The sequence below is a fragment of the Micropterus dolomieu genome, linkage group LG15, assembly GCF_021292245.1.
Source record: "Micropterus dolomieu isolate WLL.071019.BEF.003 ecotype Adirondacks linkage group LG15, ASM2129224v1, whole genome shotgun sequence".
NCBI lineage: Eukaryota > Metazoa > Chordata > Actinopteri > Centrarchiformes > Centrarchidae > Micropterus > Micropterus dolomieu.
Genome location: NC_060164.1, coordinates 11,680,908 through 11,699,284, shown reverse-complemented (window position 1 = coordinate 11,699,284; position 18,377 = coordinate 11,680,908). Strand labels below are relative to the sequence as shown.

The window sequence follows — 18,377 nt, the reverse complement described above, 5'->3', positions numbered from 1 at the left end:
GGAATCCTATTCCATCGTTGCTAGCTGTGGTGATTGCCTGCTTTGAAGTAAATGTTTCGGCCACCACGGGACACTTAGCTAAGAGCATCAAAGCAGTGCCTAGAGGCAGGGGCTGGGACAGACGGTAACTCGCCTCATGGTGGACCATCGGCTTGATCCCAAGATCCAACTACTCTACAACTGATCTTGAGATCCAACTATTGTACTGGAGGAACTTTAAGCTTCTGCACAAGCTGTGGATAGCGACATCTCTGAACCATCATTTCCCTGTGGACAAAGTAGTCACATACTTTTCCAAAGTCTTAAATCCCATTTGCAATCAACAGATGAGAAAAGGCCACCAGAGATGATCTGTCCACCACCAATCTCCCATAAATACTGCCCTTTATTTTGTATAGACATGGCTTGCCCCCATGAGCCTCTTATTCCTGTTGCAGCTGATTAGAAAACAAGGAATTTGCAGCTCTAATGTGTTTAGCAGACACACACTTCTGGTACAAAAAAATAGCTCCTGTGTGATTTGGGTTTGATACAATTGCCATCCCTTCAATTTCATCAGTAAATTCACTTTATCGCTGGGATCAAGAAGCCAACAGTTGCTTCAGAAACTAATATGTGAGGTTAAACTTCTACTCTTTGAAAGAAGTGTGTTCATCATTGCATATCACACAGCAAGTGCCAAGACAAGACAGGAGGTGTCTTACTTCTGTCTGCCTCTCAGATTTACATATCTCCCTCTCCAAAGAAAAACTTTGAGCCAATAGCAAATATTCTCTGCAGTTCTATGAAGACTTACCATCTGTCAACCAGAACGTGGTTAAACTTACACACAAACCGAGATGCAAGAGGAATGATGCAATTTGCCAGCTATTGTTTAAAATTAATAAATAAATAAAAAATATTACAGTTTAAAAGTTGCACTTTTGTCATGATATGCCTCATTTGAAAGCATCTATTTCAAAATATGTATTTAGCAAATAAGCAAATTACAAATGTATTAATAGCATTTTATTTTAGGGATGACTGTGCTAGAAAACTATCTGCAGTGTTGTAAATAGAAAGGGAAATGCAGGTTATGATTAGAAACTCAAAGCAATCCAAAATGAATTGTGTTTATATAATGATCAAAACTTTAAAAATGGGACATCTCCCAGTTCTTGTTTTGAATGTATTTTTATTTAGTTTTTTATATTTGGATCAAACAATTGTAGTGGCAGTATGTCCAAAAGTGTCCAAAAACCACAATATGCCCTATGAGATTTAGAATTACATTAATTAAGAAAACATGAATAGCCTTTGGAATATTTTTACATTTCTCAGGCATATACATCTAATGAGGAAACACCAAACAAACATATCACATTTTTAGATCAGTTTTACTTTTGGATTTGGGCTGTCTGGCCTGATATTTAGTCTGAATGGCCATTTCATTACCAATCATTCGACAAAACGTAAAATGTGGGAAGTTAGTCAGAAGTCTGGAACAAGGTTATCGGCTGTCTGCTTTGTGTATACTCATGATTGTGAGGGTGTAACGGCATATAGAACCATTGTCAGCCCGCATTAACCTGAAGGTCCACTGCTATTAAATTCCCAGTCAACCAAGAAGACTCAACAAACTGTAACACTGTGCAGACTGGCTGCTCCTCACCTACACCTTGAATGTCAGGATCCATATTGTTGCTATTCTATTTGTTAAAACTGTAACATAAAAGGTTATATACCTTTATTAGTGTATGAAGCGTTGTCAGTAGGGTAGCGTTTATTTCTATTGTGTACATGATAAAGACCAGTAAATGTATAGAGGTGACTGAAACTTGTGGCTTTGTGAAGCCCCACAGTGTTTGTGTGCTCACTGTTTCATTTACATTAGTTTTGTTCCTAATTGTTTTTGATTTATTTTTTCATTCCTGGTTCACCGCAGTCTGTTATGGGTTTGTCTATGCTATAGCAGCGACAGAGACATTGATTAGGCCTGACGCGTTTTTTGTGCCCGCAGTACACGGTGTATGGGAGGAGTGGTCACCGTGGAGCCTGTGCTCATTCACATGTGGCCGAGGTCACCGCACTAGGACTAGGATGTGTGCCCCTCCCCAGCATGGAGGCAGGGCCTGTGATGGACCTGAGACCCAGACTAAGCTTTGCAACATAGCCCTATGCCCAGGTATCATCTGTCTGCTGTCTAAATATATTAAAAATAGCAATATTAACATTTATCCCTGAAGGCATGATGATGAGAGGGATGTAAGAGGTAAAATCATAAAAATAACTCATTTGAAAAGATCAGTTCTTGAGAATGGTAGCAGTTTACCATACACATAGATATATATTTATTAATCAACACAGTACTACAAAAGGTGAGTAAAAAACTGAATGAATGCAGGGTTTGTGGTGCATTTAAAGTAATAGTGCGGCTTAGGAAACCCTGTGAGTCAATACTGTAATACTGACGTCAAAATCACTTACCCGCAATTGCCCGTGAATGGTAAGCAGATTAGTGATGATGAGTTTTTCCACACAGCAAATGTTAGCTTTGCTCTGGTAACAGACTCAGTGAAAACCACTCAGTCCCAGATGCTTTCCCTCTGCCCAAACAGGGAAAATGGAAGGCAGCTAATAAGTTTCTGCAGTATGTGCCTTTGACATTTTAATAACCTAAATCTTAATGTGAAAGCATTATAGCCAAAACATTGTTTATGTTTAATCCTGCTTTTGCTATTTTGGGAAATTCTAGACTGAAAAAAATCAAAGCAGAAAACCAGCAGGAAAATTCTCCAAAATCTAGTAGCCATGTCGTTTTTTGCTTTCCACTTAATGTCTGTTTTATTGGCTTTCAACCTGAGAGAGAATAGTGATCTGAATATCTCCTCCCATTTCTGTCTGCCGTCTTTTTCCCTTCACATGGGACATGCTTGTTGGGTTGTGGTTGGTGCCTCAGTGGACGGACAGTGGCAGGAGTGGAGCTCTTGGAGCGATTGCTCGGTGACCTGTGCCAATGGCACTCAGCAGAGGACCAGGCAGTGCTCAGCGGCTGCCCATGGGGGATCTGAGTGTCGCGGTCACTGGGCAGAAAGCAGAGAGTGCCATAATCCTGACTGCACAGGTAAAATCCTGAGCCTCTTAATTCTATATCCGCTTTGATGTCTAAATTCAAAATCGTGATTTGAAAAAGGAAAAAGATTGACAGTGCATCCCATACTGTCATCATCATTATTACAAGTATGAGTACCATAATCGTAACTATCAACTTTTGATAAAATTTGCAGCCTGATTTACTCTTTCTGTTGCGTACTGAAAGGCTCCGCAGTAAGAATCAAAGCTGTGTTGTAAGAATCAAAAATAATGTTTAAGACCATGCTCTATCAATTGGATTTCTAAAATCCAGTTAGATTTACTGTATGCCTTTCACATAATTCAGGGTTAGCTGTCCAAACTGCCTGTCAACATCATAGATGTGTTAGAGGCTCAAAGATGTCAGCTTAGTGGTCTCCATCAGGCTTTGAATTGTCTGATCATATGAAGGGCCTGAGCACTCTCATAATCGCCTGATGCAATTTTCACTGCAGCAACATAAAACAGCTGGGTTTTAGTCTCCATTTCTCTGGTATGTTTGTGTGTGGGAAAGAGATTCCTCTCAAATGTTTGAGAGTCAGTGGGAATGTTGTGTAACCAGTCAGCCAACCTTAACGCTCTCTTGGACCATTGAAATAGCGGTAAAAGCTTGTGAATGCATAAATCTGTGCCAGCCTGAAAACAAAGCAGGAGATGCTGTTGTTTGCCTCACAGTGAGAGGATGCATTATACAATTTATTCACTTAATGAGGCATACCTATTTAGCAATTCTTATTTGTTTCGAAGGTGATAGATCAAACATTAGTGAGACAACACAGTTTGAGCCATCATTTACCAAGTCAGCACGGTGTCCATGACTTGCCTTGTAGGAAAACAAAAGTATTCAAGGCAAATATGTTCTTCAGAAATAGTTATCTTTGAGTAATGCAGTGTAAGGCAACAGGCAGTATGTTGACACAAAACAGAGTAAAAAAAAGTGCTAATAACTACAATAAACGCCTGTGCAGGATTTGAATCAATGTTATGTGTTTCAAAATTGAAAGAATCTCTCCAGGACTGCTGGCACAATGAGCTCTTTGAAACTCATGAGCATGCATCTGTCTGAGGAATCAGCTGCTCTGATGTAGAGCAGAGGCTTCAGTATCTACTGGGATTTGATCAATGTCTTGCGGATAGTTTTAGCCAACAGGTCACAATGCTTCCTCTTCTTTTCTCTCTTGCGGAAGCAATCCTGACAGAGGTTAGTTGTAGGACGTGAAATAGCCCCGCACGTGTGAAAGGAGGGGGTAAGTGGAGGTTAAAATGGGAGTGGAGTGAGTTTCCTGCTCACAGGGTGTTGTACCTTTCCATTCAGACAAGGGCATGTGATTTACTACATTGCTGAAGGGGAGCATCTGTTTTTTTTTTGTCTAATGCACAATTTTACAGTGTTCATTACAAGGGCATAAAACATGCTGCTGGTTTTGGAAACTTCAGCATAAATGCCTTTTAATATTGGCAAAGTGAGGCGAATAATCACCACTCACAGAGCAGCTTCTTTAGCCATAAAACACACAACTTATTCAAAGTAATTTTGTTCATTTTTGAAGTATTTCCAATAAACTACATTTACAAACTGAATACATTAAATGTCACACACTAATTCAAAGCTTGAATGGCACATAACGATATAGTGGATATTGTGTTATTGTTTTTGGCGATTTTTATGCCTCCGAGATTATCTGTTTCTAACTGAGAATGGTTCTGTTTTAGCTAACGGCCAGTGGAATCCTTGGGGTCCGTGGAGTGGCTGCTCGAAGTCCTGCGACGGCGGATGGCAGAGGCGAGCCAGGGTGTGTCAGGGGGCAGCGGTGACTGGCCAGCAGTGTGACGGCACCGGAGAAGAAGTCAGAAAGTGCAGCGACCAGCGCTGTCCAGGTGAGCCAAAGGATAATAAGGTCTTAGAGCTGAATGAAAGCGCGGAGATAATTATCCCTGTGGTGTGAAAGACATGTCTTGTTACATAAGGTCAGTTAAAACAGAATATGAAGAGGGGATGCAGATAAGCCGATACAGAGGAGGGATGAAGGAGTATGAATATATTTCATTAAATCAAGTAATTGAAAAACTGGTGACACACTGAGTAATGCAAGTATCATCAAAGCTTATTGTGTGATTTTCAAAATAATCTCTTTTTGAAGTGGAGTCTTAAATATAGTCACTTAATACTTACATTCTCTGAAATAAAGAAAGCAATGCTTAACAAAAATCTTTTTTTTAAAATGATTATAATTATGTAGCACCTACACTCACAAATGTTTAAATTGCAGAAAAAGGTACCTTTTATTATGATCCTAAACATATACCGTGCTCACCAGCACTATGCAGCTTTATATCCATACCTCCTAGTATGTAATATGAAGAAACTGTTGCATCATAATGGAGATGCTGAAAAGCTTGTTGATGTAGTTGCACTTTGCTGCTTTGCTTTTCAGCACCGTATGAGATTTGTCCAGAGGACTATGCAGTGTCAATGGTGTGGAGAAGAACGCCTTCAGGAGAACTGGCCTTTAATAGATGCCCGCCCAATGCCACAGGTAAGGACATGAAAAATGTTTTTACTTTCTTTGTTCATATTTTGTTATTACTGCCCAATTTCAAGTGGTATAGTGTTCACTGAGAGTTCCATAGATAAATGTGGGCGAGTCTTTCCATATTATTATTGCCTGTCTTCCTTCCCTTAAGGAGGAAGAAATGTTTGTGTCCCATGCCGTGGTTTTAAAACGAAGAGAGCAGTACTCCAAAAAAACCAATACATTTTAATATATATGATGTGGATTCAGCCTTTACAATGGTGTGATTGATTGACCTACATTTGACTTAATTTCAGGGAATGGCTCTTTGAATCACACTGATTTGCAGCCACATACCAATGTCATCTTACAATGGCAGAATTACCCTGCAATTTTACATTAATGTCATGGTATCAGTGTTTGAATACACTTCACAATCTTCCTAATTTGGCTACATTATGAGTAATGCAAGAATTTTGCCCCCATATTTAGCTGTCCTTTATTATAGAAGTTATCAACAAGCCCTCTTACTTTTTCAGTCGCCTGCCTAATCTTTGCATGGTGTAAAAAAACACCAAAACAGTAATGATGATAATAAAACTATATCTGGTGGCAAAATTGCATTTTTCCATGCAGGGAGAAAGCACACAGCCCTTCATCCCATTTCCACATGCAGTGGTGTAACTAGTGGCTACACCTGTCAGTTCACAGCTTGTGCAGTGGATGGAAAAAATGGTAACAGTGATTCTGAGAGCATTGTTGAAGAAAAGCACACTGGGGTCTGTTTTCAGGCATTAAGCTGAGGCTTTGATATGTGCAAGGAAAGAAGAGCATTAGAGCATAGGATGCAAGTTCTCGTAACGGGGCGAAGTTAACATTACCACAAAGAGGGGGAGGATAAAAACGAATGCAACCTCTGATAAAGCTGTTGTGATACTTTTGCTCTTGTTGAAGGTCAGTTTGATCAACCCCCCCCCCCCAAAAAAAAAAGACAGGACAATGTAGCTGTTGGGTGCTAAAGAAGTTACATGTCGGTTTGACGCGCTAAGCTGTTGTAAAACTTGAAACAATCTAAGGTGTTCAGAATTTCTTCCACAACCATAAAATAGCTGGCTGGCAAATTAGATGGAGTAGCAAACACACTGTCATTCACAGATGGCTAACCCCCGGCAAAGTTACGCAGAGTAAGATTTACTAGCATGACATTAGCTTTCCGGCTTGACATTAGTTTTATGGCTAATAACTGTTTGGCAGTATAAAGCTATTTCCAGCTCGCAGTGGGGCTTTTTTGGGGGTTGGCTTTTTTTTGCGATGATTTTGTGAAATTTAACACCTTTACTGATTAAGAATTTCATTTACACCAAGACGTGTCTTTATGAGCCAGATTTAGGTCAGCCATTGTGAGACTGTTGGCTCCTTTGTACAGTCCAACTAATTACTGTTCTTTACTCAGCAGTATCACATTAATTAATCATTAAATTATACTAAAAAAAAAGAAATTAAAAGGAAGTAAAAGTTATTGTTGTGAACCCTGGACATTAATTTATCCCAAATTTCTTTCTCATTTGCAATATAATGTATATGTTGTTACAGGCGTTGCACTGACTTCTGTAATACAGAGATGTGTGGCATGAATACACAGTCAACCAGGACCTTTAAGACCAGTGTCATTTATAAAGGGGTAAAATAACAAATAGCAGAAATATATCATATTTAAGCACAGTGCATCCCCCTTTCAGAGCTGCCACTGACCACTGGAAAAACCATGATGGACAATAGTTTAGGTCAGGTCAAGTTTATTTGTAAAGCCATTAATCACTGTTCCAGTGTCAGCAGGTTTCACAAAGCCTACATTATGAATCTATAAATGAAAACAACACCTACCAACCTTTGACCTGTAATTAGATCAAGGTCAAAGTCACAAAACCCTTGATGAGAAAAATGAGAAAGTAACCCAAACGCCTCACAAACAGCCTGCCTCCTTCTAGGACAGTCGGATGTGTAATTGCCGCTGAGAGCGGGTAAACAAAGATGAAATATTGATCAGCAAAGGCAACATAACAAAATGTGTGACATGAATGCTGTAAGACTGCTTGGGTGAAGCGTCCAAATGTGTAAGGGGGGGCATCAGCGTCTACTCAGCCGTAGTCACTGCCGTCATCAAGGTCATCATAGGAACAGCACCCAGTGCGGTGGCGACAGCGCCGCCTCGGTCATCATGGATGACAACTGCCACCAGAGGCAACAGGGGAGGAAAAGTCGAGAGGATACAAACACAGAGCAGATGGATTTGTTCACTTTGTTTCACTCAAACAAAGGTTCATATGTTGGTAAACACAAAGTACATTTACAGCAGCCTTCTAACTTGTCAGACTTTCCTGAAGAGACTGGGTGACTCCGAGGTACTGTGCAAGGACAACGACAAATGCCCTGTTAGAAAATGTACATAGTGTACAGAATTCAAGAAGCACTTTTTTGTTGTACTATACATTATTAAGTAAATGTGAGTAACTAGTATGTTTTATTTGCTAAATATGAAATGCAATCTCGTCCTCAGACATTGTATCTTTGATTAGTGCATAACTATTTCCTTTTTTATATGCTTGTACATGCATTTTTACTGAAACCTGAAGTTACTAGTTACTTTGCAGAAGAGTGTTCTGAATGTAAAAGTTATTTTGCTCTGATTAATCTGCCTGTCTAATGAGACAGCCCCCAATCTCAATTAAAGTTCGAGTCACCCAGCTGAAAGAGGGAGTAATTAAAACAACAGAACCCCAAGCCATTAAATAAAACTCTTCTCGGGTTAATTCAGAGAAAAATGATCATGTACTCAGCAAACACACACTCCTTTAGAATGATTAAGGTAATTTTATTTGGGATATTTAAGTACATCCATTGTCTTGATAGTACTGGTGGTAGACATTTGAATTTTTCTTTCTCTCTCTAAAGTAAGGGAATTTAGCTGTTTTTCTACCACAAAATGATATCCAACACACTAAGCCCACAAAAGTCCTTCTCAGAGAGTGTTTTTAGACACATCTTATCCCTGGTAAACACTATTTTAGCCTTCTGTCTTGGGGAACATTGTTTGAATAAAGATTTTCCTTTAATAGCAGCCGAGTTGAGGATGCTGTAAAACCGGACAGCGGCAGGTCAATGCCTCGGCGGAGTGCAGCCTTTCTTTTGATCAGGCACATCTCCACTGACCTATATTTCATACTCAACCTACTCCACATCACTGATGATGCAAGGACAGATGTCAGATTGGTGCAGAATCCCAGCGAAAGCCTCACAATGCTGTCTCTGACCTTGTTTGATCCCACCACTGACATGGATTCAAGAGAGATCCAGTTCTAAATAACTGAAAAGTTTATTTTTTATTTTTTTTTACCAAAGGCAGATATAAAAGTAAAAACAAAAATAAAATGGCAGATCCCGGCAGAGGAGGGATGTGTGTTGTCGTCTCTTTCCACTGTGTGTGTGGTTAAAGCGTCTTTTACCGTTGCTCATGCCTACCTCAGTGATGCATATCCCATGAGCACTTGAGAAGTGCTTGTGAAGTCAAGTGTGTTATTTTTTCTTTTTGTCTAAAATCATGATTTTTTTTATTGCAAAACTGTTTTGTAAATAAAAAAATAGCTCTGGTCCAGGCATTTTACATTAAAATGATTTTGGCCTTAGGCAATTTGTATCTTCCAGTACTGCTGAATTCATGTTTAATAAATATGTCAACATCATACAGTATAATCCTAAAATGAAAACAGTCTAAATGTCATTAAGCATCCTTTTGAAAAAGTCCTTCCCATCTTTCAAATCAATACAAAAACAAGATTCACATCTGTTATGTCAGGGACTTTCATGCTTTTACCACACAATTTAAAACAGTTATTGAATTTGACCTCTCTTTATTGCTGTGTGTCTTTTTGCCAGTTTCCACTTAAAACACAGAGCATTTCTCAGTTTACAGTGACCTTTAGGAATGGCAGAGCCAAGGCACTGAAGTGAATCCCTAATTTCTAGGTATCAAACCATCATGAAATACTCTTTATGCCACCTTCTTTGAGTGTGAGGGCCTGAAAGACGATTGAATAGAAATGTGAAAATATTCATTTGAACGCCGGCGTCTTTAAAAATAGGTGCCTGGATTATGAACATAAATAAAACCGCCCAGGTGAAGCCAGTTTGGGGGGAGACAAATGCCCAACATGGTGTAAATCAATGGGCCTCTCCTACTGCCCTCTGGGTTGTCTGACGGTGCTGCATGGGCGCTCCCGGCATACAGTGATGTGCTGTGTGCACTCATGGCTTCAGTGGGTGTCACCAGGTAGTAGCTGTGGAGGTAGGTGGGCGTAGGAGGTGTGGTTTGGATCTCTCTCTCTCTCTGTGTGTTAGTGTGTGAAAGAGAGAAAGAGCAAGAGATAGCGAAGGGTTTGTGTGAAGCACGGATGCCAGGGGAAATGTTTTGTACTGTGGGAGTTTTCCTCAGGATGTCAAGCACCTGTGTTGGAGCGGTGGAGTGATGTGTGAAGTGCTCTCCACCAGGTCGACAGCTGGGAAGGACTGATGTTGGACCCCTATGTGGGATGTGTACGATGATGTGGGTGGATATTGGGTGGTTCCGCTATTTTGGGATCACTGTTTAAATGCCTGTCAGCTATCACAGCTGAGCTGCTGTATGCTGTATTAAGTTGTTCTAACACGGCACACATGCATATATTAAAAGCCATCGGGCTGCGTTTGTTGCTCATGGTATAAAACCACTTCTCATGTGGTTGCTGCACCACTTTCTTTCCAAAAAATCTCCCTCTATTTATAATGTGCCTTAACTCCACTGCAAAATTTATTTTTTAATGGGTAACATCAAACTTTAATGGTGAGTGATGGGCAACGAAATGGACAAAAGGGAAAAAGATAAGTCTTTCTTGAAAATAATTCACTCTCCTTTTCTGTCCTTCTCCTGTATCCAACTCCCTCCTCTCCACCACTTCCATCTGCCTTTCTTTTGCCTCTCCTTTGGTCTTAATCCCACCCCCCAACCCTCTCTCTACGCCTGCATCCTCAACTCCCCTCTCATTCCTTCCTCGCTCCCTCCTTCCTCACTCCAAATCTGTCGCTGTCTCTTTCCTCTCCACAGGCACCACTAGTCGACGCTGCTCTTTGGATCACCGTGGTATGGCCTTCTGGGAGCAGCCCAGCTATGCTCGATGCATAACAAATGAATTCAGATACTTGCAGCAATCAGTAGGTGCAAAGTCAGCTCCCTCTCACAGCCTCTGTTTCCAATGCATCATAAATTACCTCCCCAGTGTTTTCCCCATCAGCCCCTAGTCTCATCACACTGTAGCCAAAGATTAACCACTTTACATAGAGGAGCAAATTAAAAACACTGATTTTGCTCTGTGTAATGAATGGTCATCATCAAGTCCTTAAACTGTCTGACTTTGAGTGTCTGGCATTCTCATCTGTGTTTTGTGATTGTCTTGTTTTGTAAGCGTGTTGCACTTTTGCACTTTTATGAGCAATGAAAGAAGCGTCTTTACTTGCATTTTACTAAGTTTTATATTAGACCATTAAGTGACTTGATAACATATTTAGAGAAACTCAGTCAATGGTAACTATCCTCTTTTTCTTTTTCTTTTTTTTTACCAAAAGAACCTGGCATGCGCTCCTCCTCCATCATCCTTTTTTCAACATGTATGATGAGACATCTGGAACACCAAAGTATTTTTTGTCAAGTCTGGGTCCATTTTATAGAGTTTTATTAAATAGATTTCTGCCTTAGTGGTTTTGCCTGTAGTCTGGAAACACAATAGCACTTCCAGTAGACTAGGTAATTTTGGTAACCTTCCATCACTGTTAAAAATAAAATAATTCAGAAGAGCTGAGATAGCACATATAGCGCTGCACCTGTGAACGTGTATTTATGGACATAAACCATGTGCAATGATGTGAAATGTCATCTCGCCGTGCAATTTCTGCCTAAATGTGTGTCTTCTGCTCCAGTTAACTCTTTTATTCATATTGGCTCATTTCAAAACATCCGTGAGGCAGAATACATTTTGGCCTGGCTTAGATGGATATAAGTGTCACATAAAGGGCCTTAGAGAGTCGAGCCTTTCTTCCTGATTTTTTGCACTCCATTTACTCCAAATGTGTAACTTAGCGTGTATTTTCGCAAACCTGCAGAGGACACCGATGCCCCAAGTTCTTTCTTCTCCTGTTTTTGGAGGTTCAGGGGCACCTTGCTAAGGGCCAGAGGATGCTGGCAGGGGATGGCATGTCCCAGGTTACAAAAAACCTGCTGGACCTCACCCAGAGGAGGAACTTCTATGCTGGTGACCTTCTGTCTTCCGTGGAGATCCTTCGCAATGTGACGGAGACCTTCAAGAGAGCCAGCTATGAGCCATCTTCAGATGATGTGCAAGTACGTGGACAGGGGTTTATTTTAAGGCATAGACATGGATCTTTGTGAAATATATTCATTTATTATAGTGTAGTGCCTTTCAAATGGATAAGGGTAATGTCTGATGCATTTTACTATCAACTCTGTAATATATGAGACGGACCGTTTTCTTGTTTTCTCTAACATGTCTGAAATAGTACAAAGGCTGACAAACACACCTCGTGGATCTTTTGTATCAAGAGATCTCCTCCACATCCTAAGCTGTTTCATCTCATCATGTTGGGGTTGACCGCAGTCTTGATCCTCTTTATGTCAATAGGATGATGGAGATTAAAGATAAAGCTACACCTCCATCACCAATAAGATAATTTATGTCCTCAGAGCCGTGTCATTTTCAAAGACACCCTTCTCGGCCCCTTTGTGGTCTTTGTGCTGCCATGCGTGCCTGTTTTGTGTATGTGTGTGTGTGGCTTGGCAAGTGTTTGGATCATGTTGCTGAGTAAGCTAAATGGGAAGGAAATAAATGTCACTCACTATTTGATGGTAACAGCAAAGCATGTTGTGAGTGTTGTATTTGTGTTAAAGAAAAACGCAATACTCCATCATAGTTGTTTTGTAGTTTCTAATCTTGCTGTGTTACTCTATCGAGCTTGTTCTGTTGGCTTTCTCCTGCATAGAGATGTAAGTAATAGTGCCGGGAAATTAGAAATGTATTGCCTGCCAGCCATTTTCTGTATAGAAGTAGAAATAATTTCTGCTTTAATTTGAAAGTTCATTTAGTTTTAAAGTTCCTCAACACAGCGCTGTTTCCACTCACTAGTGGACATATTGAATATTTCAATATATTAAATATGAAAATGTTTCACTGGAATGTAGTAAACAAACCATAATGTTGGGTGTTCCAGATTTTAAGGAGTGGATGTGAGGGGGTGGTTAGAAAAACAAACAAGCAAGATATATAACACAAGTGAAATCAAGACTAGTGATAGTAAACACACATCAGTATGAGGTTTATCATCTTTAAATGTTACCGGAATTACTTGGCATACAGGTTGTACTTCAGGTAAGATGTAGGGAATTAAATCACAAAATGTTGAGCTCACTTAATTATGCACTTCTAAAGTGCAGTGGTATTTGGAGTACAAAATGTCAGGGATGCTGTTTTCCTCAGTTCTCTGCTGGTTTTCTACACATTTATCAACAGTTTCCACTGGATGTAAAGTGTACGGTCTGCTGCTAATATTCTGCAGACATAAAACCCAAATGTGCTGGCCATGGATGGGCAACCCAGGGCCCCATTCAGCCATTTTCCCACCATGGAAAATCAAGGAGATGCGTCCTGTCTCTGGTTATTATGAGAGCTCTATATAGTGTGTGTGGGCAGACAGGAGAGCAGTCAGCCAGCCCACCCCCTCCATGTGTCTCTGCGCTAATGCAGTGTTAAAGTGGGCACATTACCACCAGAGGGAGCATAAGCATTCAAGTAGAAAACAAGATAGCCTGTGTCAAGAGAGAGAGCCACTCCCTCAGGCACACTGTAGACCAGACGAAATAACAAGGCTAAAGATCAGACAGGGGTCCTATTACTACTGCAGGCATGCACCCCAAGCAGCCCCTGCTCTCCGCTGCTGAAGAAGACAATCCACACAGCTGCTCAAACATTCCCTTTCATCTTTTTTTTTTTCTGATTGCAGCTTGTGCTTCTCTCCTCTAGCATTAAATGTTTGCCGCAAGTTGCAGGGGGTTCAAGGTGTATTTTTGTCCGAGGTGATCCACAGATTTCCTCTTCTCTCTGATGGTTTACCATTGTGGTTTCAGTGGCAAATTTTCCTGTGCTATTGAGCCCTGCAGGGGCCGTCATTATTCCTTATAGAAATCCCTGCACTCAGAAATGTCATTATATTATCCATAACAGTCCTTTTTGAGTGCAATAGTGTGTATGTGTGTCATGATTTTAAAAAGCATCTTGCTGCAGTGCTTGTAATACTTGTGTGTGGGTGTGTTATGTGTTTTCCCTTTCATCATCTCCACAGAACTTCTTTCAAATCATCAGCAACCTCCTGGAAGAGGAAAATAAGGAGAAATGGGAAGACGCGCAAAAGGTAAGGATGCTGCTGTACACTTACTGAATTATTCAGAGTTGCTGCATGAATATTGTGTGTCTCAAAAACGGACTCAAAGCTCGTTTGCAGTTGCTCCATCTGAATAACAGAGGTAAAGAAAAGTCCAGTGAGGACTGAGATAATGTTATACTTACACATAACATTGTAAGAGGTCATTTAGCAGGTGTGACATCTGGCCTCATTTAGAAGGCTAGTTCCTCAGAGCTCCACTTGGTGGCAGCAGCACTGCCACAGAGACTGTCCAACCATTAACACTGCAGGGCTCACTCCTGCACTCACATTGTTTTACCCAACTTATGCAGATCATGGCAACCCCTGTGATTGGACCATTACTTTAGATGAATTTAATAATAGAAACAAACAGTTTAGATGTTTTATTGCTTGTACCACAGCAGCTAAGACCTAAATTCCCTGTCTGCCTTTCTCTGACTTTATAAGGCAGCTCCATCATATGAAGAGGCAGTCTATTGACAACAAAAAAACCCCACAGTCTCAATATCAAATACAAGTGTGGGGGAAACAGACTGTAGTAGTGTACTGAATTTGAGTACAGAACAGTGCACTTTCTCAAAACTGTTTTTATCTGTTGATATTGGCTTCTGGCTACGTCCTCTGTCGGACACATCCCTCCGCTTGAGAGGTGACAGCGCTCGTTTTCAAAACTGCCACTGGTGTCTGAGACAACCTGAACCCTGAAGTCACGCACATCCAGACACTGACAGAGATACCATCTGTGATGACTGCAAGTCTGCAGAGGGCATCTGCTCTGTTGTCACCTTCACTGGTAAATTGACTTAAATTAGGTATCACCTGTACTGACACATGACTGAGGTGTTGACTTAAAATCAGTCAGATCTGGTTTTTGTCTCTGTTTCTCCATGCCTGACTTAAACTAAGACGGTAGGTGAATGCAGCCGGTCCAAACTCTGCCTCAAGTGCCAGTCCTGGCTGTCTCTACAGGCAGTAATTAGGTGTTTACTCACTGCAGCTTTAGTTTGGCAGGCCCAAAAGGTAGGTTGTCACAAATGAGCAGTTTCGTCAGTACGAATGCGTCAGAGATGGAGACAGACGGATCAGTGAAATATAGGAATAGGAAAAGTTGTCTTTGTGATTGAACACCCAGAAGAGATATGTGTTAATTATTTCTGGAGTTATTAATGTGCCTGTCTAAGGAGTGCTGCTTCAGTTTCAGCTCTCCACCAAGAGGACATCGGCTTAGTGATTTTGTCTGATTTCAATAGACGATTCTCAGACTTCACAGTTCAATCAGTCTTTCTCACTTGCTGGCTTTCCTTGCATTAATGAGCTCAGTTTCCATTGCACCCACACGCTGCATGTTGTGGACATTCAAAACACTCACATGAAACACCTCACTATGAGGTTTTACTGGCTGTGGAGTTGGCTCTGTGCAAAGATCACTATATATTCACCTCCTGTCACTGTTACCATGGCAAGGAAAGGAAGAGCTCTGTCTACAGAACCTCCACTGCAGCCATTTCCCTGCGCTGCCTTCACATCTCATGGTTGCCATGGAGACCAGCCGAATGAGCATGACTGCACTGTGCGTCAGACATGCCGGAAGGGGCGACGTGATGTGCTTTTCTCCCCCACTATGGCTTTCACTCTGCTGTGTCAGAGGCGCTCAAGTTCAGCATCGCTGATCCGCCTGCCTTGGCTTAGCAGCGGCACATGTGGAGGCATGTGCAAACACACACAGCGAAAGGTGTTACAGAGGAGGGAAATACTTGCCTCAGGTGTTTGTTGAATATCAACTGAGAGTGAGGTGTTAATTGCTAAACGCCACTCAAAGGCCTTTCTAATTGCCGGACTTCATCATTTGGTGGTCACACATTTGTTAATACCCCGCGATAATATTTGTTCAACATGACACATTGCTCTAACAGACATTGAGAAACTGTGTTACAGCGTTTTTTCTTTGTAGCTGATACTTTGTCAGAGTGGTTACTGTGTTAGAGTCTGGTATAAGTCTTGTCATGTATGACTACAGCCTCACAGTCCCACAATCAGTCTTCACAATACCCCTATCCAAGGACAAAGCTGGTGGCCCCTAAATCAAAGCCTCTTATTAGATCTGACACATCACCAGTAGATTGGCAGCCAGGACAGTAGTCCAATCTTTTGAAGGTCAATTATTGGATGAGAGTGCCTTTGATTTATCGACGCGAGGAAAGAGCTGACCGGGCCGGCAGTGTTACTAGTCGAGCCATGGAGCTGTCCATGGTGCTGAATCTCTGCATCTGCATTCTCTCACTAAGTGCTGATGTCCATGAAGCGTCACATGAACCCAGGCAATCACCCCTGACTTGGCAGACCCTTTCAGAAGAAAAGCCAACCAGAAACTCTGTGTGTGTGCAAACCCGGTGGTTACAGCTCTGATGCTGATGTCACTTGGATGGTTCAGTAAGGGCTGCTACTATCTGCCCGTCATTTTCTCGATTAATTGATTTGTCATTTGATCTGTCAAGTATCAGAAAAGACTTATCACACCTTCCCAGAACTCAAGGTTACATTATCCGATTTGTATTTACCGCAACCACCAATCTAATTTAAAATCTGAAAGTGACCAAATCTTCACATTTGATCATCTGGAACCTCCAATTTTAACAAACAAGTTGCACAATTAATCAAATGTCAAAAAGTAACATTAACTAACTGAATAATGGTTTCAGCTATAGATCGTTCAATTGCAGTTGTGTATGTATTTAAAAAATTATATAAAATGTTCAAAAAATGTGTAATCTGTTGCAAACCACACAAACAAATAACTTTTTTTTTTTTTTGTGAAGCAAAAGTCTATTTCTAATATGTATTTGTGACCTAAAATGTATCTAATGCTTTTTCTATTTTTATTTCATGCTCCACATTTCCATCCATCCAGTGATACCAACCACTGCTGCATTTGTGAAATCATGGCCGCAGTGCTGTAATCAAAAGTGTCTTCTCGTCTTTTTTAATCTTTTCCAGATCTATCCCGGAGCAGTGGAGCTCATGCAGGTCATAGAGGAATTCATCCACATCGTTGGATTGGGCATGAAGGATTTTCACAATGCCTATTTGATGACTGGGAACCTGGGTAAGAATCAGCCCACTTTTCCTCCCAGCCCACAGCCGCTGAGCTCGTTTAACATTTATTTCTGCTTGACATGGACACATAATCCCTGTGCTCTGCTGACGCCTTGTGTCAATTTCCCCACCATCATTAATTTAGGATAAATGGCGCGTGGTAAGGGTGGGGGAGTAAAATTACTGCAAATCAATAATGTTAATTAAAACTGAGCTTGTGGTCTTAATGTGCTAAATTCCTATGAAAACACCCAGTCCAATATCAAGAGTGTGTAATGTAGGAACACACCCCAAGAGGAGAGCTCTTATTTAGCTAGAGCTGTAAAGAAATAAAAAACACACAGCACTTTATAATAAGAGATATTTTTATAGTCTACTGATATTTTAGATTTAGAAGTAATACAAGCTAAGTCATTTATAATTGTGTAAAGCAAATTTGCTTTTGAATAGTATTAAAATAACAAGTGCAGGAGATTGTGTTTACCTGTATTATCCATTGTATTGTGTATATCCCCCCATAGATTCAAAGGCTTTTTGCAATAATCAAATGAAATATCTGTTTGAAGGTGAAGTAATCCAGTCTGATGTTGCACCCTACTGCAGTCCTTTGAGAAAGACATGATTAGCAGAGCGTACCCTAAAGCATGCTGTGCAACATAAAAAACATTGTGTGTCAGTTCCTTGTGAGATTAGCAGGAAATAAAAATATTGTGGGTGTGTCTGATAAAAGGCTATAAAATTGGAAGTGAAATTACAAGTCATTCTTTGCAGCTGTAATGAGCTTGCAAAAAAAAAAACTATTTTTCTGCTCCACTGATTGTGGTCCAGATTATAACACCCCCCTCTTTGAAAAGTCTTTGAGCAATATTTCTCTTCCCAAATGTTCTCGTGGGTTCTTTGTGCTTCTGTCGCACAGCCTCTTGGATGATCTGAGGTCTCTGTGGCATTTAATTTCTTACTCAGCCATAAATGGTGTCTTACTGGAATGGAATAATAGAACTGCGTTCTTGATTTATTCATGCAAGTGAATGTGAGCATGTACAGCTGTGCTGGTAGGCAATTCCTCTGGAAGAGGGAGGTTTTCTGCCTAGTATTCTTTACAATAGCTAACATTTGACCCACTTCTAGCAAACACTCACA

At 40.7% G+C, this 18,377-nt stretch overlaps 1 protein-coding gene across 1 annotated transcript in view; it reads left to right on the top strand.

Moving 5' to 3' along the window:
- LOC123984490 (adhesion G protein-coupled receptor B3-like) overlaps positions 1–18,377 on the top strand; it is a 72,145-nt gene that overhangs the window by 53,323 nt on the left and 445 nt on the right. The window contains exons 5-12 of the mRNA XM_046071406.1: positions 2,000–2,164; positions 2,939–3,103; positions 4,825–4,989; positions 5,547–5,648; positions 10,762–10,868; positions 11,863–12,051; positions 14,064–14,132; positions 17,139–17,247. Coding sequence (XP_045927362.1) covers positions 2,000–2,164; positions 2,939–3,103; positions 4,825–4,989; positions 5,547–5,648; positions 10,762–10,868; positions 11,863–12,051; positions 14,064–14,132; positions 17,139–17,247 — 1,071 coding nt within the window. The remainder of the gene's footprint in view (positions 1–1,999; positions 2,165–2,938; positions 3,104–4,824; positions 4,990–5,546; positions 5,649–10,761; positions 10,869–11,862; positions 12,052–14,063; positions 14,133–17,138; positions 17,248–18,377) is intronic.